Source organism: Trematomus bernacchii, unplaced genomic scaffold, assembly GCF_902827165.1.
Source record: "Trematomus bernacchii unplaced genomic scaffold, fTreBer1.1, whole genome shotgun sequence".
NCBI lineage: Eukaryota > Metazoa > Chordata > Actinopteri > Perciformes > Nototheniidae > Trematomus > Trematomus bernacchii.
This window is the reverse complement of record NW_022987689.1, coordinates 17355438-17382548: the sequence shown is the minus strand read 5'-3', so window position 1 is coordinate 17382548 and position 27111 is coordinate 17355438. Positions and strand designations below refer to the sequence as shown.

Below are 27111 nucleotides of genomic sequence, written 5' to 3'. Positions count from 1 at the left end.
ATTCTCCTTGGTGGGGGCCATGGGAACCGGGCAGAGTTTTTTCGCCGGTCAACGTGTGTTAAAGTTTAAATCTTCCGGACAAAATTATTATATTGCTATACGCAAGAGAAATATGCGGATACAACCCGTTTTTGTCCTCGTGGGACACCAGCCTAAGTAATGTAACACAGGTTCTGAGCTATACCGCTCCAGACAGCTCGTCAGCGATGTCCTACGGAGCGTACTGAGTGAAACCACATTCAGCTGGTATGCTAGGAATGTGTCCTGAGTACCACCACCACAGACAGGAGAGAGTGTGTGAGTGTGTGTGTGTGTAGAGTAAGACAAAGGGTATGGTAAGAAAAAAAGTGAATGTAGTAATAATAATAATAATAATTTATATAGCGCCTTTCATAACCTCAAGGTCTCTTTACAAAGAAACATATAAGGACAAGACATAAAAAACATAAAACATAAAACAGGGGGCAGAAATGGAAGTGTAACATTGCAGTGGGGGGAGAGTGAGTTATTGTTGGAAGGCTATGTTGAACAGATGAGTTTTCAGGGTTGGTAGTAGAATTCTTTCCAAATATGTCATTTTTGCCACCAGCGGTTTCTCGATCAAGACAAAAAAAAGAGTTTTTTGCAAAGCAGACATGGGATCAAAGGGTGTAAGCTAACTGCTAACATTGGCTCAGCTTGTTTATCTGATATCTTAAGATACAGACGTCTGATTGCTTACATCCTTTTTCAGCCCAAATATAAAAAGGTAAAAAGGCCCAAGATCTAAAAGTGTGTTTTGTCAAAATGTGGCTTAAAACTGTATGAAAAGTGATTATATGACAGCCTCTGGCAGACAACGCATGCACAAAGAAGATGCACTACAGAGGTTTGAATGAAAAGCAAAGTTACCTTGGTTCAAATTTGGGATTCCTCAAATTAAAATGCAAGTACACACATTTTCAAATATATAAAATGTAGGTCTAGTCGATTCTTGACATTTTAATGTGTAATCGTTATAAATTAAATAGACTATTTTCTTCTTTCTTTTTTTACACAGGACTTTTTGACATGCAGTGGTGGAATTTGAGAACGTATATTTACTTAAGTATTGTACCAAAGTATTATTTTAACATAATTGTACTTTACTTGAGTATTTTCATTTAATACTATATATATATATATAGTATATATATATATAGTATATATATAGAATATATACACAGAGAAGATATACATATATATATAGAGAGAGAAGAGAGAGAGAGAGAGCGAGAGATAGAGATATAGTAAGAGATATATAGATATAGATAGAGAGAGATAGAGGATATAGAGAGATATATATATATATATATAGTATATCTAGATTATATATATATAGATTATATATATATATATATATATATATAATATATATATATATATATATATATATATATATATATATAGTATATATATATAGATATAGATATAGATATAGATATATATATATATATACAAGTATTTTACTCTGTACTCTACTACAATTATTAAACGCTCATAATTACTAGCAACTTTGTGCATATGAAAACGCATGAGGTGATGCAATACGTTGGCAGGTATTTTCTATGAACAACAACTAAATTATATTATTCTAAAACACTGTAAAAAGAGCCTTAAGTGTTTCAATTCAGGATTTTTACTTGTAATACAGTATTTTAAGATGACAGTTATTCTACTTTTACTCAAGTAAAGCACTTTAGTACTTTTCTACCCCTGTCGACATGTGATGGTAGGAGTAGCACAGGTGTAGCTAATAACATTAATTATGTCTGGTTCCATCTGGGTGAGACACTTCCTGGGCTCTGCTGCTGTGCCTGCTGACTCACTGACATGTAACTGAACACAGCCATGGGTATTGTTATTTAAAGTCAGTGTGTGTTGCACTTCTGCTTTTTGCGGACCACAGAAATGTTTTCTGTACATTTTAAGAAAAGTTTGACTCAGCTGATGGATGTTTCTGTAATAAATGGAGATTTTCTATTAATCTTCTTCTCCATCAACCTTTTCTGCTAAGATTCTCAAAACTGTGCCCTCTTAAATTGAAAGATAATCTAAGGTGTGCCATTTTTTGGTTCATCAAAAAATAATCTGCTGTCCACAAATAATGTACAAGATCCTGAGAGCCTGCCGACTCCTCTGGGAATGAGAGCCTTGAGCCGGAAGATACAGAGGGAAGGAGAGAGACTATGACATGTCTGCGTGTGTGTCTATGCCCAGAATGTGTGTTTGCAGCATGTGTCGGCTGAGTGCTAGCTTGCAGATTTTGTTTCATGCTTGGCCAGGCACTTCCTGTGGCGCCTCTGACTGATCTGTCCTCCCAGCACAGCGGGGGGTTAGACAAACAGAGGCTGAGAGCAGAGCTCCAACATTCAGGCCCCGTCCACACGGAGACGATATCAGTTGAATCCGCTAACGTTCTCTATCGTTTAGACCAGGGGTTTTCAAAGTGTGGGAAGGTGAGCCTCCCCTCAGAGAACATAAGAACAGCCGCGCCCCCCCTCCCAATTATTATTGCTATTATTATTATTATTGTTGTTGTTGCTATAATGCAGGGGTATTATTATCCAGTGGAAAGCCCTTACCTACTGGCCTAGTTACATCAAAGTGGTTACTTTTTTTTGGCTGGGCAGTGTAGTTTTACACACCGTCTTATTTGACTTTCTCAGGACTTAAAACTGTTTTTTGGGGGCACACCCCCACAAAGAAAAATATATATTTACACACGTAAGGTCATCATCTTAACAGTTTGTTATGCTCATCGAGTCATCCGTGAGCAGAGCATCAAGTTGGCATGCCTATAACAGCTGAATGCGGCGATTACCATCTTGTTCAGCAAAACGCCTCACAAACTTATTAAGATCTAAAGCTTTAGTGCGTTTTGATTCAATGCTGAGTCCAGCCAAACTTCACAGTCTCTTCTCTGTCATTGTAGACCGCAAATACCTCATTCCTTCCGTCTACTTGGGGTCCAAATGCGCCGTCCCGTTCAGGGCCGGGGGAGGGGTTACAAGGCTCTCGTCTTGTGCTGCATTCACTTGCACATTAGGGATTTTCTCTCATAAATGTCCGATGAGCCACAACTTTTATTTCAAAACAAAGCTGACGTTTTCTGCCAGACGCTGTCTCCTCTTTCACTTTAGGTAACTTCACTAAAAATCGATCCATGTTGCCGCTCGCATAAAGTTAGCTGAAGTTAACTAACTAGATTTCACTGTTTCTCGTTATTTTTTTCTCCCGCTGCGCCTCCCCTTAAGCTCTCTGGCGCCTCCCAGGGGAGGCGCGCCTCACACTTTGAAAACCGCTGGTTTAGACGGTTCATCCACACAAGGCCGACATGGAAACACGGATTCGGAGCCCGAATCCGATACACGTTGATAACGGCTCCCAAAGTGGGTAGGTCTGAGGACGAAGCGCTTGCGGCTCCGTGTGTATGCCCTATACCAGGGGTTTTCAAAGTGTGGGAAGGTGAGCCTCCCCTCAGAGAACATAACAGCCCGCCCCCCCTCCCAATTATTATTGCTATTATTACTATTATTGTTGCTATAATGCAGGGGTATTCAATTGCATTTCAAAGAGGTCCAGTAAGAGAACATTTCATTAAATGCTCTGTTTTCGCTGTCTACCTTTCTCTTTTTTGAGCACGCCATTTGAAATTAGTCACAGACTGCCCCGATTTGATTGGCTGAGTAGCGTCAGAACATCAAAACATTAAACAATAACTTTTTTTAAACATTTTTATGTTTTAAACATTTTTTTTTTACATTTTTAACATTTTCAACATCGTGGATAAATCCTTATATGCTCCCGGCAACACTCAACTTTGCCTCCTTATTACACTCACCCCTACTTTAGTGGGAACAATGAGTCTGCGTCTTTGATGCGCACAGGCGGATGATGCTGGGATCAGAGTCATGCATCGGGTCGGGTACCCGACGGGTGACCCCCAAAAAAAGTGATTCGCGGGTGGTATTTTTTCAAACATTTTTTTCCGGGTTCGGTTCTGGGTAAAACAAAGAAGATGCGGGTCGGGTCGCGGGTGTTGCATAATAAATATATTTAAATAATAATAATTTAGTTTAATGTTTAAAGATTCCTCAGACCTCTCCCCTGCGGGACCGCGCATTATGATAGCATCTGCACCGCATCAATCTGCTGCTGAGCGCGCCACATTCTAAATGGCTGAGGTGAAGCTCTCTAGCGGAGAATACAGCATTGTAAATAACTCTTCCTCAAGAAATCCAACGTCTGGGGGGCTTTTGGTTTCATCCTAGATGGAGAAAATAACCAACATCCCACGCTTTTTGAGCCAAATACACAACTGTGTGTGTTAATAATTGCATGTTTTCAGTGCTCCTAGGATATGCGGGTTCGGGTCGGTTTGCGGATCTTGTGCCGACGGGTCGGGTCGGTTTGCAGAACTAATTGGCAATATGTGCGGGTGGCGGGGCGGGTTCGCTATTGCACATCGCGGGTACGGGGCGGGAGCGGGTCTTGAAAATCAGACCCGTGCAGGACTCTGGCGGGGATGCAATGTAGATCGGAATAAACGCAGATCATCCTCTGGCTGCAGCCTTGACCGGTACTTGCTTTTGATCAAAGTCAATGCGGAAAACCCGCACTCACACAGGTAGGTGGAGGTGAAGGGAATGAGCACTTTTACAGCCTTTTTGGCGAGTTGGGGGAACTCGGTCTTCACAGACAGCCAAAAGTGTGCAAGTGACACTTTACTCATCTTTTTCTCGTTATTTTTTTCTCACGCTGCGCCTCCCCTGAAGCTCTCTGGCGCCCCCCCCCAGGGAGGCGCGCCTCACACTTTGAAAACTATACGATCAGTCCCTGCATATGTACTACAGCGTCTCCAGCGAGTCGAGCGGTCTCATGTGGACGGACACGTTTCTTGAGCCGTGTGGACGGAAGACTTTTTTGATATCGAATTCGGTTCCGTTTTAGTTTTCGTTTCGTCTCCATGTGGACGGGGCCTCAGACTGTCTGCTGCAGGCAGGAATACCTGTGCTGCTGCTCGCACCTCCAGGGGGTTTGTTACAGGAAGGAACACAAATACCTCGTGTTTTCAATCACCCTGCAAATGTTTTCAATTATTTACATGTCCCATAGTATAAACATATGCCAGGGATTTCCCAACTGCATATTTCTCACAGAGATTAAATCAATCCATGTCCTGAACATTCAACGTTTCAGCACATCATAAAGATACGGTTTCTTTAGTTAAGGTAAAAGGCTGATATGACATTAAGGTATTGAATTAATAAATAAATAATTCACTTTATTCTGTGGTCTAGTACATTTTTCCTAAAGCATCTGACAAACAGGGTCTTACATCTTGTAACATTTGATTGGTTTTAAGAGAGGATGATTAAATAACATTTTGAAATATAAATGAGAAAAGTTTATGGTATGTATTTTTGGTACAATAATTATTGTGTTAAATAATTTACTAGCAAAACCAGTAGATTTGTGAGATACATTTCGTTTTAGTCCTGGTTATAACTAAATATAATATACTATTAATAGTTAATTACATTGAAGACTTTTCTTTTTGACGCTGCCTTATTCATATTTTACACTGCACTGTAACTTATATTTCATACCAGTGTTATTCTATTTTAGCTGGTTTTAACTTGTATTCTTTTGGCTTTAATTACTTTATTATAATATTCAAATGTCATTTTATATTCGGTTTATATGTTTTTTGCTATATAAAACATGCCTTGTCTTAAATTACTAACCAAAAAAAAGAAATAGGATCTTTGCAATAAATTGATCAAATTAAAATGTATAGGTGCATCCCTTATGATGACATATGGTGCTAAGAATACAACAGTATAGAGGGAATATCAGTGAGGGAGCTGCCTTACTTCTCCAGCAGCACAGGAGGTCTGCTCATCATCAGGATCCTCCTCCAGTACCAGATCATGATGATGAGGATGCTTGGAGTGAGGAAGGTCTTCATCGCAAACCACACTTTGGTGAAGCCTCCGTTCTGGTGGATGCTCTTGGAGAAGAAAAAAAGGAACCAAAGTCAAATATTAGCTTTTTGAATGTTTCCTGGTTCCCAAGCAGGCGCTAACACCACCTCACTCGATGGCAAACACCCTCAGTTTAATGCGTAACCTTTAAGAAGTTACCGATCAAATGCCAACTCACCACGAGACGAATGTCCTTGATCTCTCCGATCCCCACGTTGACCTTCTTGCGCTCGTTGACAGGCAGGCGGATGTTGAGCAGGTAGTACTTATGGGCCACGCTGCCCACCTCCATGAAAGGCAGCAGGTCACACTCATAGTAACGGCCCTCGTTCTCAAAGGTCTGAAAAACACACAGCAACACACCATCTGGTTAAAAACTGAAAGATGTACTGCACTGTAAAACCCTCTGCAAAAGAAATGTAGCTTTTAAATCGCATCAATAAATAAAACAAGTAAGCCAACACTGGTGACATCAAAGTTTCATTATTATGAGCAGCATCCAAAGTCAGAACATTTTGTGTGATGACTGTCATATCATGAAACTGCAACAATACAAGCTCTAAGGTTCGATTAGAAACCATATAAAAAAAATTACTTTTACCATATGCAATAGAATTGTGGTTAACACAAGCAAAACATACTTTCACGTTTTGTTCTAGGACTTAAAATACATAAGTAAACAGCTTAACCTGGTAAACACCTGCAACTTTTACCCGTTTTTATAACAGCAGTTGCTAACAATTGACAAAATAAGACTGAATGTCATCAAGCCAAAGATGAGTCCGTCTTTAGCTGGTGATGCGCAGCTGTTTGTAGTCTGTTTATAGCGTCAGCTTTTACTCCTGGCAATTGCATTTATGCTTCAAAAATAAAATGTGGTGTTTATATGTGGACATTTTCATGCTGAACAACTGTTTGCCACATATGTCATTATTGTAATATTCCAAAATCTAATTGAAAAATTAAATTGCTCTCAGTCGAGGGAGCCCTTATGACGCTAACTTTCGGGTCGGCCTACAAAAGTACATCATCCCTGCACCCCACTGCTCTAAAGATGCATCATGGGGAGGCTCAGAGTGTCATGATCACCTTGGCTGTAGTGAAGTTGCAGCTGAGCTTCCTCTGTTCGAAGGAGTGAGCCATCTCCGTCCACTCGCTGACCGTGTCGTCTCTGTAGGCCAGCCCCACGTCGATGGTGGCCAGCGATCCATCCTCTGGAACAAAGACCACAGCAGCAATTAACTTTCAGATCAATACAAACATATTGTCTGTCAATTAATGTCCCCCAATCAAAATATATTTTGCGCAAAGTCATTAGTTTAAAAAAATTACGTAGAGCTTGCAGAGGAGGAGTGTTCCTTTCAAAAAAGTGTTTTGATCCGTCTCAATTGTTACTGTGATAGAGATTTATGATTTTAGGTTCTTAATTTGTATGCGTGTGCTCACTACTTATTCAATCATTACACTTAGGCCCCGTCCACACAAGAGACGAAACGGGTTGTATCCGCCAACGTTCTCTATCGTATAGAGCAGGGGTCTCCAACACGTCGATAGGGCAGCTTTTCAGTATCTCGCCGCTCGCGGTTCACAGACTGTAGAAAAAATCCGACGACAATAAATGCACCTGAATCAGTCCGTGTCCCTGCGGCTCAGACACACATGGATTTATTTTTTTAAAAATACTCTCGTTAGCACCATGTCAGGATTTTGGTGGATTTAATCAAGTCTTGGATTACAGAGTATGAATGTCCTCTTGCTATTTTCAGTTGATAAATACTTGTGTAAAGTTTGTGAAGGCAGGAGGAAAAAAGCTTCCGCGATCACCGTCTCCTCTGTTCCTCCAAACCCCTCCCTGAAAATAATGAGTGACAGGCTGATAGTAACCTGATAGAAACGTTATTATTCACTTAATCACCGATTGAGATATGATGAAGCTAACTTAATCTCATACATTCATGGGATTTATGTAACAGTAAGACAGAGAATAGGTGTGCACCCACATGCACTATTTTTGTTTTTATATGCTGTTGTAAATACTCCTGTTGTCTGCTGTGTTCAGACTCAAGTCATGTTTGTGATGCCACATTCAGGACATTCAGTGACCAAGCAGCACTGAAAATGTCTGCTTTATTTGGCTCTGCAGACCTTTGTGAAGCAGCTTTTTCTGACATGAATGTCATGAAATCTAAATACAGAACAAGACTGACTGATGAACATTTAAATGACTCTATTAGAGTGAACCTAAGTGGGTCCAGCATACACCTCTATGGTGGACTCCATGCAGTGCCAGTCATCTCACTAACTGTAAAAAAGAGTGAATGCACTTCTTTTTTTTTTTACACATGTGCCATAAGCTGCTTGTAAGGTGGTGATTAAGGTGATGTACTTACTATGTGGGCCATAATAATATGTGAGAAATTGTCGTTTACTTGGACCTTGATGTGAAGTTAAGATTTTTGATAAGCTTTGGGTATTGCAATTTCACACGTGTACAAAAGTATAGCTTAATTCAACTGATGAGTGCTATGTGAATAAATGTAAGCGATGTGATGCAAGTAGCTCTTGGCCACTTTCATTTTTTCAAAGTAGCTCTCAGATGAAGAAAGGTGGAGACCCCTGGTATAGAAGGTTCGTCCACACGAGGCCGACACGGAAACGCGGATACGGAGCCCGATCCGATAGCCCTGTGATAACGGCTCCCAAGGTGGGTAGATCTGCGGACGAAACGGCTCCGTGTGTACGCCCTATACGATCATTTCATGATAACGATGACGCCATAGCCCCGCCTCTCCCCACCTCTGCTGCTCAGAAACACATTGCTGATGTGTTTCGCCAACAACAACAATGGCGGATCACAGGGTTGCCTTCGTGCTCCAGACGCTACTGACCATGCTACAGATGTTAGTGCAAAATCTACAGCTCCTCTACCACAACCATCAGCAACAAGTGGACATGGAGAACAACATGAACTACATGTTGCTAAATCCACCGCGGAGAATAAACAGAAGGGCAACCATGCTCGGGGGTTCTTCTTCGCTGCTTTTGGTGTATTTTGTGGCAGAAGTACAGCGCCACTTACAGGCCCGGCATATGTACTACAGCGCCTCCAGCGGGTCGAGCGGTCTCGTGTGGACGGCAGAGTTCCCGTTAGCCGGTAATTACCGGACTATGACCGGTAAAATATGCTGAAGACCAGCAAATCTAAATCTCTCCGGTCAAAATGTCCGGTCAAAATAATTTCACCTTAGCACAATACCGCATCAGTTGCGCCACTTATGTGACAGACAAGAATAGTATGTGACAGACAAAAGAGCATGTGACAGACAAGAATAGTATGTGACAGACAAAAGAGCATGTGACGGACAAGAATAGTCAATTCTAATGTCCAACACGTGGAGAAAGAGATGTCCTGTATGGGTTGATCTGTTGGTAATGCCTCAGGGTTCCGGTGGGCATGTAAACAAATGCATAATGCTGCGCTATACTTTGTGGCCTCACCCGGTTGCATAGCGACGCTTATTGTTTAGGTGTCTTTTAATAAGCAGGTAGTGATATCATTAGCTAGAACTAGCTAGATCTGATCGATATGGACATAAACGCGAGTAAAGTCTAATCTGACGGGAGAGATCAGCTGCTGCATGATCACCTGCAGCGGTGAGCGGAACAAAACACACACACTTCAGGTTAGAACATCACACGTAGCTATTTTAATTACCTCTCAAACTACCTAAACTAGTTATAGATAGGCCTATGTTTAGTTTTACTGTCGGGTCACTCATTACTGGATCCGTGAGCTGCATGATACTGGCGGGCTGTCAGGAGAGGGAGAGAGCACTCTGTTTATTATTCCCGTGTTATTATAAATTACTGTACACTTTTGAATAGTTAATCTACTATAATTAGTTTGTTTAATATCGAATCATATCAATTTGTTTTAAAGCTCAATAAATAACAAAGAAGACCTTTGACCGGCACTTTTCAAATTTTGTCGGACATGTTGACCGGCAAAAAAATATTCTAACGGGAACTCTGGTGGACGGACACGTTTCTTGAGTCGATTCCGTGTGGACGGAATACTTTTTTTGATATCGACATCGGTTTGTTTTCATTTTCGTTTTCGTGTGGACGGGGCCTAAATGTCATCCAGCTGGTGTTTTTATTAGGGCTGTCAACATAACACGTTAATAACGCGTTCACGCACAAAAAATGTAACGCCACTAATTATTTTAACGTGCGATTAACGCATGTGTATTTGTCCTCGGCCCGTCCCGTAGTTTCAGAGCCCAAAGGCTTGACGTTGTTGTTGTTGTTAGTTGGATGGTGGGAGATTCTAGCGAGAGATATGGATACAAAAAAAGGTGTTTTAAACAGCAAGCCAAGCACACAGCTGATGCTGACAGCCCTGCTCCTGCCGCTCGCTTGCGGCAGATCACGCTTGAAAGTTTGCCGGGGAGACGCCTGGACAACAACAGCGATAGCTAAATGGGTGGCTACAGCTTAACATTGTGGAGGACGAGAAGCTGCGTTAGATAATTCGGATCGCATCCAACGTGTCGACTGCACATCACAGCGCATTATTTTGACCCACAGTGGGAACTTCAGTCTCATGCTTTGACTGAAGATGAAGACAGAGGAGCGGCATTTCGCCGACAACTGTAAACAGGCCTGTCTGTTTGAGCAACTGGCTCAGTGCAAAGAAGTAGACAGGGTTGGGAGAGAGTGTAAGAGAGAGAGGTTCCAGGTTGTTGTGTTGAGAATATTCAGGAGAATATTTGTTATTGTTCCAATGATAAACAAACATTTGCATAAAGCATATTTGTCCACTCATGTTGATAAGAGTATTAAAAACTTGAAAAACATTCCTCTTAGGTACATTTAGAACAGATACAAAATGTGCGATTAACTATGGACATCATACAATTAAATATTTTAATCGACTGACAGCCCTTTTTATCCAAAGGAATTTACATTTAATTCCATGGACACGCCTAATGGGTTCAGTTGCCCAAGGTCACTTTGACACAAAGTGCAGGGGCTGTGGATTGAACCACTAACCCTCTGATTGGAAGACACACATTTAGACCCTGACTCACAGATGCCCATAATAAAGACCAATAGAAGAACAGAAAAAAATGCAAGAATGCAAGGGCGTTGGTCAACCAAAAATCTTGGTAGACTGGAGTTTGGTCGAGAGTATTGTTCCCAGTAGCCTAAATTGAATACAAAACATAAAAAGCAATTTTCAGCAAGTTCAATTTTTATTAAATTAGCTCGGATAGATCTTTGACATCGGAAATACCACACAAAAAAATCGACCAGTTACCCGATACTACCCACAACTTTTGCCAGTAGAAAACCAAAAAAGGACAGTTCCAAACAAGTTGAGTGGAACCATGATGGTATCATGCAGTGGAAAAGGGGCACAAGACATTCTTGTTGTTGTAATCCGTTGCTTATTATACCTCCTTCGCTCAAAGAAGAGGCTGTTATTATTCTCGTGATAGGATCAAATGAAATCCTGATGACAGACAGCCACTGCCTTTTAATTATGAAACGAGCACAGAGACATCACTGCTGGCACTGACATGGAGACAGTCCCAAATATATATCATTGCTGCTCATATCCAGGTACCACGCAAGTGTTTTTATAAGCTGATACCACTCCAGTTTGGTACAGTGTAAAAAGGATTAGGAGGGACATTTTAAACCTATCATCAAATCAAAGTGCTCCATTGCTGCAGTTCTAACCAATGTTAATATATGAAGGCTAGATTTTCAACTAGGCTGTTCATAGTTGGTTTATTGTAAAACAATCAAGGTCAAATATTTCAGTGTTAATCCTGTCACCTGGGAGGAATTGTATAGATTACCAGGATTATTTCTCAGCATGTAAACATATTCAGTGTGCGCTCCATGGTGGCCCAAATCTAGATTACTTCCTACTTGACATTCATTTCAACAAGAGCTTGAGGTGGCCTCCAATATCCCATCCCGGTGAATCCAACAAAAACATCCAGCGCCAAGCTATTAGAACTGCATCTTTAGATCACATTACAAAGCCAAGTGTTCTCTCCTCCAGAGTGCCTCTTGGCCGTTATGAAACAAGCTGGAGTGAAGAGAAAGAAACTCGGTGGCCTGTGCTGTTAAGAAGAAAAAAAAAAAGTAGAGGGAGGAGGAACCAGATGAGAACTGGCAGCCGACTGTCTGTGTAATGCCCTCCGCTCTGCCATTGGTGGAGACAGAGGCCTTCCAACGTGAGCCCGCTTCATGCTAACATTCCACTCCAGTCCAGCGGCCATTGCCACGGAGACTAAGCCTCCTCAACAGCTGTGTTATTGCTGGACTCTGGCCAAGGGGGTGCTCTCAGCCGGGTGGAGTGGGGCAGGTGGGTGGAGTGGTTAATAAGGGCGAGCCTCGCACATTGTTCCACAGCTAAGGTAGACTGGGAAGAGACAGACTTGTGTTTATTCATCACAGAGAGTCATGGTTCAGACAGGCTGATGCCATGGTGTCATTAAGGAGGACCTGGGTTAGCAGATATTGGGGATTATTAGCATTTTATTAAATCTGATTCCAGGATGTAACTAGTGCAAGGAATCTATATCGTATCAACTCAGTTTAGGTTTCATATCAACATGTTTAAGGAGTAAAAGTAACAACTATTTTAATGATTGAAAGCCCTTTACTTTCTCTGTAATTTGGCAAAGATTCTATGACAACCTTATTCCATATTTTTTTCAGATGGTAACTTGCTTAAACTGAAACACTAAGAAAAGTTTTACCTAAAATAATTAGTTTTTGGTATTGTGCAAAATGACTATCTGAATATGATATTCCCTAAAGGAGAGCATATTACATTTGTCAACACTAAGATAAACACATGTTTGCCTTTATCAAAATAAAAGCACCCATCAGAACCCAACAATTACTGCAGTTATTTTATAAGACTCGTGCTACATATGGATGTTGTAAATAGTAGTTTAAGTTCCTTCAATGTACTGCTTGATTTTACTTTTCATGAAACCAATAGGTGTGAAGAGTCATATTTGAGAAGGATATCTATGAAAGCTCCATCGATGTGCCGAGGCATCAAGTGTTGTTACACCTACCATGCAGCAAGCAGATATTACTTTATTATTATAATTACTACACAACAGGCCAAAGGCTTGAGTGTGCTATACACAAGTTAGTTAGTACTTTCAAGCACAACTCCCCTCAGGAGAAACAAAACAGTCAAGACACACTGCAGAAGGTTTCTACTACAAGCAGCATGTACTCTTGTTCTCGCAGCACCTCATGTAGATCAGACAGAGTCAGTGTGAGACGGAGCGGTCGGGGGTCCGGCCTGACTCACCACTCCTCTGTTTGGCAGCCAGGCAGTAAACAGCCCGCAGCACAGCTCCACTGAGGCTGAGAATGTGAGCAAGCAAATGATGCCGATGAGTAGGCCGCCATTGGAGCATGACTGTTTAGACAGGCCGGACCAGAAAGGCCGGGTCATATAAAATGACAACACAAATATGTTTACAATTACCTTCCTCTTTATTACAAACTAGCCTAAGTTGGATGAATCAAGTATTATGGGTATTTGTCAGTGTGGACTGTGTGTCAGAGGTTGTTATGAAGCAAGAATGTGCATGCACTCTAAGCCTTGAAGCGGAAGATGTGATTAGGAGTCAAAACCTCTTTCCCAGGCTCCGCTGGTGATCCAGTCACTTATGAGGCTCTGTCACCATCCTCTAATCCCTCTTACCAGGATCCCTAGCTCCCTAGCAGGATACCAAACCCTGTCTTCCTCCAGACATTAGTTATCTCCCCTTTCCTCCCCCATTTCCCCTCATTCAAGCACTGAGCTGATGCTAAGGTCTGTCTCTAACCCCTGACACTCATTGGTGGGTTTCATTATAATAGACACGAGATATTTGAAACAGCCCAGGGCAAAAAATTAAGTCCCTCTGGATTAAAAGGGTTAAAGAAAATCTGAAAAATCTTCTGTCAACCCTCAGAGCTTTAAAATACATGTGCATTTAGCATTTAGTTCTTCTCTGATTTGTGTACACTCAGACTTTTATAAAAACCAACCAAGAGTAGTACACAAACATGAAGTTATACACACTCAAACGTTACTCTGTGGAAAACAGCATCTGTATCTGACAAAGTTATGCAGCACTTTGATGCTTCCGATGTGTATATTTTTCACGAAATCGCCCACATGTAATGAATAAAGAATAACAGGTACAGTATTGATTGTGGGCTCATTACCGTGGAATCCATGTCACACACTTATTAAGGGACTTAATGAAGTGACAAATTACCCAGAGTTGGATGCAAGCTCTGCAGTATCTGAGCCATTAATCAGGAAACACCCAGGCTCACATGCATACGTGTTACTAAATGGTTTGCCTAAAGAGGTATATACACATGGCCTTATACAGATAAACGTATAAGATATTTTCTAAACATATTCAAAATCAGCTGATTTCTTAGTAGTTAAGAAAGTATGCGTAAATCACATAAATGCTTTAATAAATCCTGTGTTTAGTTTGTTTACTTTCACGATTGAAATCTTTCAAAACAGTCTTTGGTTGTGTGATCAGCACAAGGGCTTCAATAGACAGCCCAAATTAATGTACTAAGGCAAAAGGGTTAAGTTTGTTTGAACTGAACCAAACAGGTAAGGTGTGAAAGCACTCAAAACTTCAAATGGCAGGACGATGGGGACTATTGCATCTGTCCCCTGAACACAATTGGGAGAATAGACAGCAACAAATGTAACCCCACTTTGAAGGGGATCTCCCCAATTCAAACAGTGATGTGTAAGAATGAAATAATACTTAAATTCGACTGTTTCAAATCATTTCAGAAATAGTTAAAACAATTAATGACATCTTTTAAAAGCGTCGAAAAGACAAATGTCAGCTGTGAATTTCCATAACCGTGATCTTATATACCAAGTATATAAATCATTTAGCTGTGGTTATACTAATGGCGCAGTTCCACTGCAGCGCGGAGCTCGCTTTAAGCGTGCCGTGTCGTGCCGTCCCCTTTTTTGGTTGTGCTTCCACTAGGCCTAGTTCCGGCGCGGCACGGCGCGGGGCCACTTTTTCACCTCTTTTCTGGCCCTAGAAAATTGTGGTTCTATCGGGGCCAACAAACAGGGCTGAGTCGGGCTGAGTATGCTAAACTAGAGAGAGGAGCGCTGGCAAGAGGGCTAGAACTACAACAAGATGGACATATTTGACCGTGATTTAATTGTAATACACGTTTCAAAATGATGCCGAAGTAACAACATACTGATACCGGTTAGTAAAAACCATGAATTAATGCTTTGTCAAGTCTGCAGACAGACGGCAGGCGAAAAACCTTTTAAAATGCGCGTTGTCTAAATGGAGATTGGCTAAGCTAACGCAGTATATGCTTTGACCGTCCACACTCACAACAACGGCCTATACAGACATAAATAAAGCAGCAACTGTATTCGCCATGACACAGGCAGTCTGTGGTTTGTACTTGTTTAACTTTTGTCTAGTTTCTGAACATATATAAGGAGCTGTGAGCTCTGAGTGCTAACAGCTAACGGCTGTGTTGTGTTTCTGGAGTTCTCATTGAAGATGACGTCACGGCTCCGCCTACACTGCGTTACTATAGTAACTACCCCAGTTCCTAAACTGTAATGGAAGCGCAGCATGAAGTGAGTCGGCCCTGTTAAGGCCCAACGCGGCCAAGCCGTACCGAGCCGTACCGAGTGTGGCCGAGGCCGACCGTGTAGTGGAAATGCGCCATAAGAGATCATTGCTCAGAGGCAACTAACAAGAAACAGCTCTGGTTTAAATCAGTCATCTATCTTCATTTCGTCTCAAGAGTGTCCTCTAAATCAGTCTAAACCCCCGAAGGGTCTATAGAGAACAACCAGCAGGGCATCCATCATTGTTTGCCACCTTTCAGCGTAACAGAAATCCAATCTACTGAATAAGACACTTTTCTGTTGGTCCCTCAAGCGTTCCCCTGATAAACTGAAATGAGACCACAAGACAACATCCAACCAGGACGTCTCGCCGGCAGGGTAATATGTAACAAGTATTCCTGGTACAGTTGGAATGAATGAATTTATGATGCGTGTGATGAGACGTGACAATAGATGTGAATATTTGAGACGCTAGCTTGGTCTCATTGGGCCTCAAATATTTGCTGTCAGATTGTGAAACTAAGAAATACCAGCAATAAAATATTGACAAAAGTAGGGGGAAATAAGTTGAAAACACTGAAAAAATGGAAGGCGTTAAAAAGTTATTAATAATTTTTTCATTACCACCTAGATGGCTTTATATTCTTATGTTAGAATTCCTTACCACGAATTGCTTAGTTAACCAGTAGTCGTCAGTTCAAGTAATTAGTGGACTAGTCGTCGCACTTCTATGATAAGATTATTTATTTATTGGCATCACAAAATGGTTTAATTTCCAGAGCTACAATTTGACACGTGATAAGCGGTAGTGTGTGACTATGCAAACAGTCGTAGCGCCTGAATGATGGATACAGTTAAATAAATAAACCAAAGCAAAACGGAACACTTGAAAATGGAAATATGGCTCATGAAGTCCTCATGGAATACAATTGTAATGTCTTTCTTTCCAAAGGTCAGTATTATTGTATATTATAGGTCTATATATTATAATATTAGGCCAGGCTACCGACTGACTCGCTGTCAGTTACTACTGCTTTTTACCTTCGATCCCAGTCTACACATTAAGAAAAAAGAAACACATCGTCAGGGGACCTCAGGTTTCGCTCACAGTGAAGCCGGCTTTTGATAGTATGCACTTCCGAGGATACGTGGATGTCGATGGCAAATGTTTTTCGGGGTTTGCATGTCATGCTTTATACGCTCAAAATGATCCCAAACTTTGGATTTCCTGCCCGACAAAATGTACTTAACAACTCGGCGCAGCTCCCAAAAAGAAGTGCGAGGGGTTTTCTGGCCAATGTGACAATGCACAGCGCCCATATGGAGTTTTGTTTTTTTAAATGTCCATGCAAAAAAATACAATTGCTTGACTAAGACTTTTTGAGCCGACTAACGTGTGGTCGACAGATAGGGGGCAGCCTTACTTACCACCAATCCAATACAAGTTAGCACTGCCTCTTAGTTAGACTTTCTACCCTCTCATAGCCAGGGGCGCCATAAGGGGGGGTGAAAAGTTAGGACGATTCTAAGGGCCCGTGACTGACAGGGGCCCCAAACATTTTTAGAACATTAAGAAAAAATGTTTAAGTAACCTTTCATCAATCATCAATAATTAACATTAATATAACGTTATATCGATAATGTACTCACTAAACTTACGATTCATTTCACTTTTTGTCTTCCAAAAGTTAATTATCCAAAGCCTCTGTACACCCCCCTCTATTTACATGTAATGGTTTGGTCCTGCCTCCAAACGCTGTGCGGCACCGCACTTTCTAGCAGCAGAGAGTGAGAGCATGTGAGGAGGGATGCTAGTACTTACGTGTGTACGATGTCTCAACGACTAACAAAGTCAGGCTTTCAAAAAAGAAAAGAAAGGGGAGAAAGACAAGAGAGAGGGACTAAAGGGCGACAGTATGTCACCCAGTTTTTCAAAAGAAAAGGTGGGTGTGGTCCATGAGTGGTGGAAATTAGTCTGTTAGCTAAGCTTAGTCCATTGTAAATAATAATTGAAATGTTTTGCTGACATTAAGTACTGTTAATATCTTCACAGAAAATTCAGAGGTTTTTCCATTTCACTGCTCTTTTAGCTGACATTTAATAAATGCAGGTACATTTTTAGGAGCTATTCATACTAAATCAGTTGTCCCTCCCCCTGGTGCCAGGACCAACAGATCCATCTCTAGGCTCAGCAGCCCTGTCCCCCCATAAGGCTTTGCAGTCTTGCCATGCTGTCCATTGAAAGCCAGTTGGCTAGAAAGCTGGACTTCGAGGACTAGATCAGTGACTTTGCCTGTAAGAAGGCTAGGCGCTGGGCTCTTGGTGAGAAATGGCGCGTTTCCACTACAGCGCGGAGCACGGTTTAAGAGGGCTGTGACGTCAGCGGCCCGTCTTTGGTTGCGTTTCCACTTGGCCTAGTACCGGCCGGCGGGTCCTAATTCACAGTTTTTCTGGCCTCATAAAATCGCGGGTCTAGGGCCAGAGACAACGAGGCTGAGTCGGGCTGAGTATGCTAAACTAGAGAGAGAATCGCTGGCAAGGGGGCTACAACTACAACAAGATGGACATATTTGACCGTGATTTAATTGTAATACACGTTTCAAAATGATGCCGAAGTAACAACATACTGATACCGGTTAGTAAAAACCATGAATTAATGCTTTGACAAGTCTGCAGACAGACGGCAGGCAAAAAACCTTTTAAAATGCGTGTGTTCTAAATGGAGATTGGCTAAGCTAACGCAGTATATGCTCCGACCGTCCACACTCACAACAACGGCCTATACAGACACAAATAAAGCAGCGACTGTATTCACCATGACACAGGCAGTCTGTGGTTTGTACTTGTTTAACTTTTGTCTAGTTTCTGAACATATATGAGGAGCTGTGAGCTCTGAGTGCTAACAGCTAACGGCTGTGTTGTTTTTCTGGGGTTCTCTGAAGATCACGTCACGGCTCCGCCTACACTGCGTTACTATAGATACTACCCCAGTTCCTAAACTGTAATGGAAATGCGCCATAAAGTGAGCCAGTCCTAACGAGGCCCAGCCATACCGAGCGGGGCCGAGCGAGGCCGTGTAGTGGAAACGCGCCATAAGGCTGAGCAAGGGCTCGTAATAACTGTTAAAGGGCAAGGCTATGGTAACGATATTGGATCACTACACACAAGATGCATGATGAGAAAAAGACTGAGAACAGGTAATAGGCTCTGATTTAGCATCACCATCAGGCCTTTTCATTTCCATTTCCGTTTTGTTGTCCATTTACACTTTAATACCCGCTTATTTTGTAGTTGGTATGTATATTTAATAAAACAATCTGCTGCTTATGTAATTGTTGTTGTAGCATTTTATAAATGATAATATTGGTGTTAATGTTCACTTTATTTTAATTTGGGGGTCATGTATATTTAAGTTATATTTATTTTGATTTATGAATGTTCCATTAAAAAATGTTATTAAAAAGGCATGTACACCATAAAAGATTACTATTGAGGTCTATTGTCAGGAATGTTAGTGTTATATCAAATACTGAATTCTACTGCAGCAGAATGTTGCAGTAGAATTTGCAGTCTGCACAGTGTTATATTTTCACCGCTCAGTGTCAGTAAATATTGTGCAGTTAGTATTGGACTACAAGATGGATGCAAGCCTGTACAGGTAGAGTTATTTAAAGCATAAATGAGTCGGTTGGGTTCTGGAGGTGTGGTTACAGCAATTGTGCTTGGTTGGCGTGGCCTGTGCCTGGTGGTGGGGCCCAATGTGATATGTTTCATGGGGCCCAAAATCCCTGGCGGCGCCCCTGCTCATAGCTCTTAAAAGCCATGTCCTGAGGGTGAAACATGAGCTGTGTTGTGCTTAAAACCCATAAGAAAGCCTTGGTTCTCACCTATCTGGTTGTACATCTTGAATGCAATGTCAAACTGCAGGATGACCAGCATGAACTGGAACCAGGGGCTCATCTCTTTGTTGGGCAGAGGAATGTGAACAGCAAACACGATGTTGTTGGCCTCAATCTTCTTGGCCATGGCCTCTTCGAAGTTCTGGATCTTGTCACATTGGTTAGGACCCCAGGGCATGAACCATTTGGATTCCTCTCGGTGTTTGGTCGTGTCCACACACTTCGTGGCCAAGTAGTGGACCGCTGTGGTCGGGCTGGGAGCTGGAGAGACAAAAACAAAGTAATGTTAGACGAGGTGTCATGTTGAAATACCGCAGCAAAGTGTTTCAAGGTCCTGCCAAGCCAAATGCCTCCTCAAACTAATAAATCCAGAAAAGTTTGAGTAGAAATCAATAAATAAAACTTGAGCACTCGGGTTTGAACTGTGCAAGGACAATATTAATATCTTAGCAACCATTAGGAACAGTCAACAGCTTGGGTTTAGGCCAAATCCAATCCAAACACTTTGGAAATTACTTTGAACAGTGTTTTAGAAGCTGCCTGGTTTCAAAGCTCTCCCTCTCGGAGGTGACGGGAAGGGAGAATTCCCGAAAAAAACACCTGTATAAATAAAGGCTAAATAAAAAATGATCCATCATTATCATGCGAAGACAAAAACGTTAGTGTCCTGTTAAAACTGGAAGGTCCATGTGAACGACATCTGAGTGCTTTGAGAGTGGAGGTGTCAGTGAGTTAAAAGTTCACTGAACTATACCTTACCAAAAGGAGATAATGCCATCACAAATGTTGCTGAAGGAAAAATGTATATATAGAGAGAGAGAGAGAGATAGAGAGAAAAAAAAAAATAGGAGAGTAGAGAGAGAGATGAGAAAAAAAAAAAAAAAAAAAAAAAAAAAAAGAAGAAAAGAGTATAGAGAGAGAGATAGAGAGAGAGAGAGAGAGAGAGTAGAGATAGATATAGAGATATAGAGATATATATAGTATATAGATAGATGATATATATAGATAGTATAAAAAAAAAGATATATTATATATATATATATATATAGATATATATTATATATATATATTTTTTTTTTTTTTTTGTTTTTTTTTTTTTATATATATATATATATATATATATATATATATATATAAAAAAAAAATATATATATAATGAATTTCATATATGAATATATGAATATGAATATATATATATATATATATATATTCATATATGAATATATATATATATATATTCATATATGAATATATGAATATGAATATATGAATATGAATATATATAATATATATATATATACACACACACACACACACATCACCAAATTGCAACTAATCTATATCTACTGTCACTTTTCACATGTGCTCTTTTATTAAATAAACTAAATGCTTTCATTTTAAATTGTGAGTTTAGTGTTTCTGACCCTAAGAAACAATGATGCATTAATCAATAACAATAATCCACAGCTCCTCTCTCTGCTCCAGAGGATTCAAAAAATATACAGGGTTCTTACACCTTTTCCAAAGTCAAATTCAAGCACTTTTCAAGCATTTTCAAGGTGCATTTTCAAGCATCTTACAGCTGTTGTAAATTACATATTTATATACACATACTTATACTCAAATGATTATTTCCCTGCCTCACATTAAATCTGATGTTCTTTATAATATAAACAACCAAATGTGTGTTTCATAATAGCATTCTACATGAGGATGAAAAATTTAAATTTTTAGAAAAGAAAACTAAGTTTAATATTTCAAAATGAGTGACCCATCTGTACGTAGACTGGGCATCCCATATAACCTGGCTGAGCCAATATAAAACAATCAGCCAAATAACTTTTCAATACTATTTTTGAGGTACTTTTAGGTGGGCAGTAAACACAAGTCAGAGGTAAATGGTTTACTTTTACTCCACTACATGTATTTAATCCCTTTAGTTACTTTACAGATGTGGATGAATGATGTGAAATATAATCAAGTGTTAAATCAGACTTTAGTTCCACCTGGAGTAAATTCACAAGCTACCCTGCAGTATACAAAGCCATTCAAACTAGCTGCTCCTTTACCAGCTTTGAGAACACTTTCATGATCAATCATTATAAAACATATCATATATAATTATTAGGGATGCTCCGATCGCCAATTTTGGGAATCAGCTTGTTCCAGAGGTAGATCAAATAGCTAAGTGTGTTAGGTCTAACTCTTAATGTGTGTTCTGCTCCGCTCACCGGTCCGTCACAGCGGGTGGAGCTGCAGGATTTCTGCTTCACACACACGTTGCATACCGCTATTTTATTGTCATTTTCGGACACTTCAAATACTGCCAGACTAGTGAAGCCATTTTGGCGAGCTTGTTTTGCCGCGCACAGAGAAAAGTGTCATGTATTTTACATGCAACGATAGCCTAATCTAAAATGCTCTACTCTGGCGTACCTTTTGTGTGGTGTGTGGCTCGTCAGCGCAGACTCTCGCATCGTTATTGTTGCACACTTTGCAGGAGGCTACTCTTGGGCTTCGCTTGACCCTCGTCTTAGCCATGGCTTGTATTTGTCTTCTGCTATTTGTCTTGAAACGGCAACCTCCTGGCATACTGTCATCTATCACTCTCATCAGAATGCCCAGGTCACACACGTAACAAACACACTTGCCGGTCACGCGCATTGCGCGGGAAGGCCGGAGCGGAGCTGTTTTATGTAAAAGCGAAGCAATTAAGCGCGCTCCGACTTCTTTATTTTCTTTTAATCTAAAAAGCGAAGTAAAGCATTTACAATTTCAAGCACTTTATCCCAAATTCAAGCATCATTCCCAAAATTCAAGCACTTTTCAAACCTTGAAAACACCTCGTACAATTTCAAGCATTTTCAAGGATTTCCAGCACCCGTACGCACCCTGAATATATATCCCATGATTGTTAATACAACGCCAGGACAATAAAGTTTGAATGTTCGCGGCCCAATAGTAAAATAAAAAGTTAGGCAATGCTAATCCACCCATTTCCGTGTTTTCTTGTTCCATATAAACTGAGAAATTGAGCGATCAAGTGAATGGAAGAAATGTCTCGGAATGAAAACTGGTATACACTGAAAAAGATATAGAAATTTGGGGAGCACATTCATTTTAATGCAATTTATTCTGCCAGCCAGAGATAGAGGTAGGAGAGACCAACGTTGGAGGTCTTGATTCAGTCAAACCAACAGAGTGGAGAAATTGCACTTAAACAAATCTGAGAAGCTCTTGGTCAAGCAAACGCCCAGATATTTAAAACTTGCCAGAGATGCCTTAAACGGTAACTTTGAAAGGGGGTAGGCTGTAGCTGAAGCGTTAATGGGGAGCAGTTCACTTTTGTTAAAATTGAACTTATAACCTGAAATCTGCCCAAACTCCCTCAGCACAGCCGATACTGGAGGAATAGATTTGTCTGGGTCCGAGATGAATAGCAGAAGGTCGTCAGCATACAAGGAAAGTTTATGCTCAACTCTCCCCCTTGAGATGCCCCGCATCTGATCTGACTGGACCTGAGGGCCACTGCCAGCGGCTCAATGGCAATGGCAAACAAAAGAGGAGAAAGTGGACAACCCTGCCGAGTTCCACGTTTGAGGGGAAAATAATCAGAATAATCATTATTTGTGCGGACGCAAGCTAGGGGGGGATGTATATAGAAGCCTAATCCATGAAATAAATGTGTCGCCAAATCCAAATCTTCTCAATGTGTGAAATAAATAAGGCCATTCTACCCGGTCAAAAGCTTTCTCAGCATCCATTGAAATAATAATTTCCGGGGAGTCAGGAGAAGAGGGTGAATATAATATGTCAAATAACCGTCTGACATTGTGAAAAGAGTGTCTGTCTTTAACAAACCCGGTTTGATCTGTGGAGATAATAGTAGTTAGAACAGATTCTAAACGTTTTGCTAGCACCTTAGCTAAAAGCTTGACGTCAGCACAAAGCAAAGATATAGGGCGGAAATTACCACAAAGAGGATCCTTGTCCTTTTTCAGTATAAAAGAAATAGTAGCCTGACGTAGCGTAGGGGGAAGTGTGCCAGATTGAAACGATTCATTAAACATATTTAGCAATAGAGGGGTTAATTTATCAGCAAACATTTTAAAAAAAATTCAGCAGGGAAGCCATCAGGGCTCGGACATTTCCCACTCTGCATCGACATTAGAGCAGCTTTGATTTCATTAACTGTGAAGGGTTCATCTAACCCAGACGATATTTCAGGATCAATGGAGGGGATGTTCATATTGTGTCTCATCAGATGAGCCCTCAGAAGTATATAATGAACTATAAAAGTCCTTGAATTGGTAATTAATGGTTTGAGGATTAATAGATATTCCATCAGCAGTATTAATTTGAGTGATGTGCTGAGAGGAAGAGGATTGTCGAATTTGGTGGGCGAGTATTTTGCTCGGTTTATCTCCAAATTCGTAGTAATTATGGCGTGTTTTTAAAAGTGATTTTGTTGCCTCTTCTCAGGCCAAAATGTCAAATTCAGCCCTTTTTGTCAGTAATTCTTTAAGAAGATCTGCACTGGGGGAATCTACACATCTTGTCTGCAGATCTGATAAAGCCCTGGAGAGGCAGATACTCTTCTCAGTATTGATCTTCCTTTGGTAAGCGCAATAGGATATTATTTCCCCTCTTAGATAGGCATTGCACGCTTCCCAAACTGTTGCTGCAGATACAGCCGGGTTAACATTAGTGGAAATAAAAAGGTCAATGCGATTCCTAATAGTTTTGATAGAATCCGGGTCAGAAAGTAGTAGTGAATTGAAGCGCCAGGGGGAACGTGACAAGGACCTGCCGGGAAGAGAGATGTCAACAATGACAGCTGCGTGGTCCGATATAACTATAGGGCTGTATGAACACGAGCTAACAGAGGGGAGCAATTTGTTATCAATAAGAAATAAATAAATTCGGGAGAAAGTACCATGAACAGGAGAAAAGAAGGAGAACTGCTTGGCACTAGGATTCAAAAAGCACCAGACATCCGAGACTGCGTATTGCTCGATGAAGAGTTGAATAACTTTGGAAGATTTGGATGGGGCAGAGGGCTTGTTAGAAGAATGATCAAGTGAAGGATCAATACAACAGTTAAAATCACCTCCCAGAATGAGCTGGCAGGAATTTATGTCAGGAATGGAGAAAATAAAATATCTGAAAAAGTCCTAATTGTCACAATTCGGGCCATACACGTTCGCCAACGTCAGATTGTTGCCACATATTTTGCCAGTTGCGATAATAAAACGGCCATTTGGGTCTGATATAACATTGGACACAGAGAATGGGACAGATTTATGAACAAGAATTGTAAAGCCTCGGGCCTTGCTCGAAAAAGAAGACTGGTAAAGCTGGCCCACCCGCCCTCTGCGAAGTTTAAGATGGTCTGATGGTTGGAGGTGGGTTTCTTGCAAAAAGGCAATTTTAGTGTTTAAACTTTTTTAATGGTTAATCACATTGTTACGTTTCACAGAAGAATTCAGGCCCCTGACATTCCAACTAGTAAATCTTAAAGCACCACTTGGTGCTGTTAAGGAGTTAGAGCTCAGCATAAAATGGTACTGGGCAGGTGGTGTACCTGCATGTCCCTGTCCCCATACCTGGCACCCCCCGCCTGCTGACAAGCAACAGGGAGAGAAAAGGTGTGGCGTGAGACCGAGTTTAATATATTATGTGTAGAAGCAGCCCACAGGCAAAGGATAAGAAAACATAAATTAAACAATATAATAAAAAAACTAACTGAAAAAACATTGGACAAACAATTCTCGGTCCGGTCACCGTTAGGCAGGGTGATGCGCAGCTTGGCTGGGAAGAGGAGAGCCGGCTTGTACCCGCGCTTGTACAGCTCAGCCATGGGGCTTCTGTACTCGGCGCGCGGCTTTAACACGTCGGGGCTGTAGTCATCATACAAGCGGATCTTATGGCCTTTGTAGTTCAGCTCACCCTGCCTGCGGGCCTCACGGATCACTAGGTCCTTAATTTGGAAGCGCAGGATGACAGGTCTCGGTCTCCCTCCTGGGGCAGGCTTGGGCGCGAGGCTCCGGTGAGCTCGGTCAAGCTCGGGGGGCGAAGCAAGAATCTCCGCGCCGAGGGTATCAACGAGGAATTGAGAGAAGAAGGCAGACGGGCGGGGACCTTCGATAGATTCAGGTAGGCCAATAATCCGAAGATTTTGGCGTCTGCTGCGTCCCTCCAAGTCCGCTACCTTAGTTTTGAGTGTCTCGTTGTTCCCCTTCAGAGCGGAGCATGCGTCCTCAAGTTGCTGGAGACGTTGGTCGACTTCAGTAGCATTAGCTTCCAGAGAATTTATACGCTGCCCGTGGGTCTGTGATAGTAGAGTGTATGCTGTCCAGGATAGATGTCAGAGACTCGAATGAGGATTTGAAATCAGCCGTGAGAGCTGCTCTATGTTCATCCAGCAGCAAGCTAATGTCAGCCAAAGTTATGCTAGGAGTCGAAGCTGGAGTTATGCTAGGAGTCGACGCTGACGGAGACCCTTTGCAGCTTGTTTTCCCTTTCCTTTCGACATTGCCGGAGGTCTTTGTAGTTAACACTGGCTTATAAAACTGTTGCAAACAAATTATGTTGAAAAAAGACGACGTTTAAAAGGTAAATAAGAGTGGGAAAGTTAGAGCCAGTCGAGCACGCGTCTACTCAGCACACCTCATACCGGAAGTCTTCCACTGCGTTTGATTGAAACTCCAAGATACAATAAAGAAAGAAACCCTACATTCCTAAATGTGATCATCCGTTTTTAGGATCTATCTAAGAAGACTCCAGAAGCTTTAATTACAGTGCTTGTGGAATGTATACCGACTCAAGGTGGGGAACATGAAAGCCTAGAATATTCAGATTTACCTTACAAAAAGGATTAATGACATATCTAAGAGGACTCAAAGCTGTAATCACTGTCAACTGTGAACCTAGCAAGCAGCAACTCGTGAGGAGTAAATGCTTTGAGAATGGATTCTTCCTTACTTCCTGGTTTCCATATCTTCAAGAAAACTATAAAAGTAAGCAAAGAAGAAAGAATCAGAATAGCTCGTTCCTGAAAATCAAACTCAAACTCATAAAAGAGGGGTGGACTACACAAACAGTTTGCATACCCTTTGGCTAACAGACACTCATAAAACTCAACCAAGGCCATGTTCAAGGAACCTTCAACTGTGTAAGTGAGTTAACAGCTGTGTAAAAATAACATAAAAAAGCAAATATAGCAACAAAGATGACACACCGGACGGAATTAAACCCAGTTATCTATCCGGCCCCCCCTTGCAGTTTGAATACAGTGACCTGTGAGTCCGGCAGCCCACCGGCTCCTCCTGTCTCTCACAGTGTGTCCAGGATAATGACCGTCCCCTCAGCCTGCTGACCCCATGCCGTGTCCCTGGGATTGTGGGGAAACAAGGGGAGAAAACACCCTTTCTACTCAATTACCCCTGCCGCCCCTGGCCACCGAGCAAACACAAAGGAATCTGGCTTCATTAAAACCATCTCAGCCAGGAACGAACCG

General features: G+C 41.3%; 1 protein-coding gene across 1 annotated transcript in view; it reads right to left on the bottom strand.

Moving 5' to 3' along the window:
- Positions 1-27111, bottom strand: part of wls (Wnt ligand secretion mediator) — a 39122-nt gene that overhangs the window by 10176 nt on the left and 1835 nt on the right. Inside the window, exons 2-5 of the mRNA XM_034138125.1 lie at positions 19581-19853; positions 7098-7222; positions 6187-6348; positions 5898-6034 (exon numbers count right to left, since the gene is read on the bottom strand). Of these exons, the coding sequence (XP_033994016.1) occupies positions 5898-6034; positions 6187-6348; positions 7098-7222; positions 19581-19853 (697 nt within the window). The remainder of the gene's footprint in view (positions 1-5897; positions 6035-6186; positions 6349-7097; positions 7223-19580; positions 19854-27111) is intronic.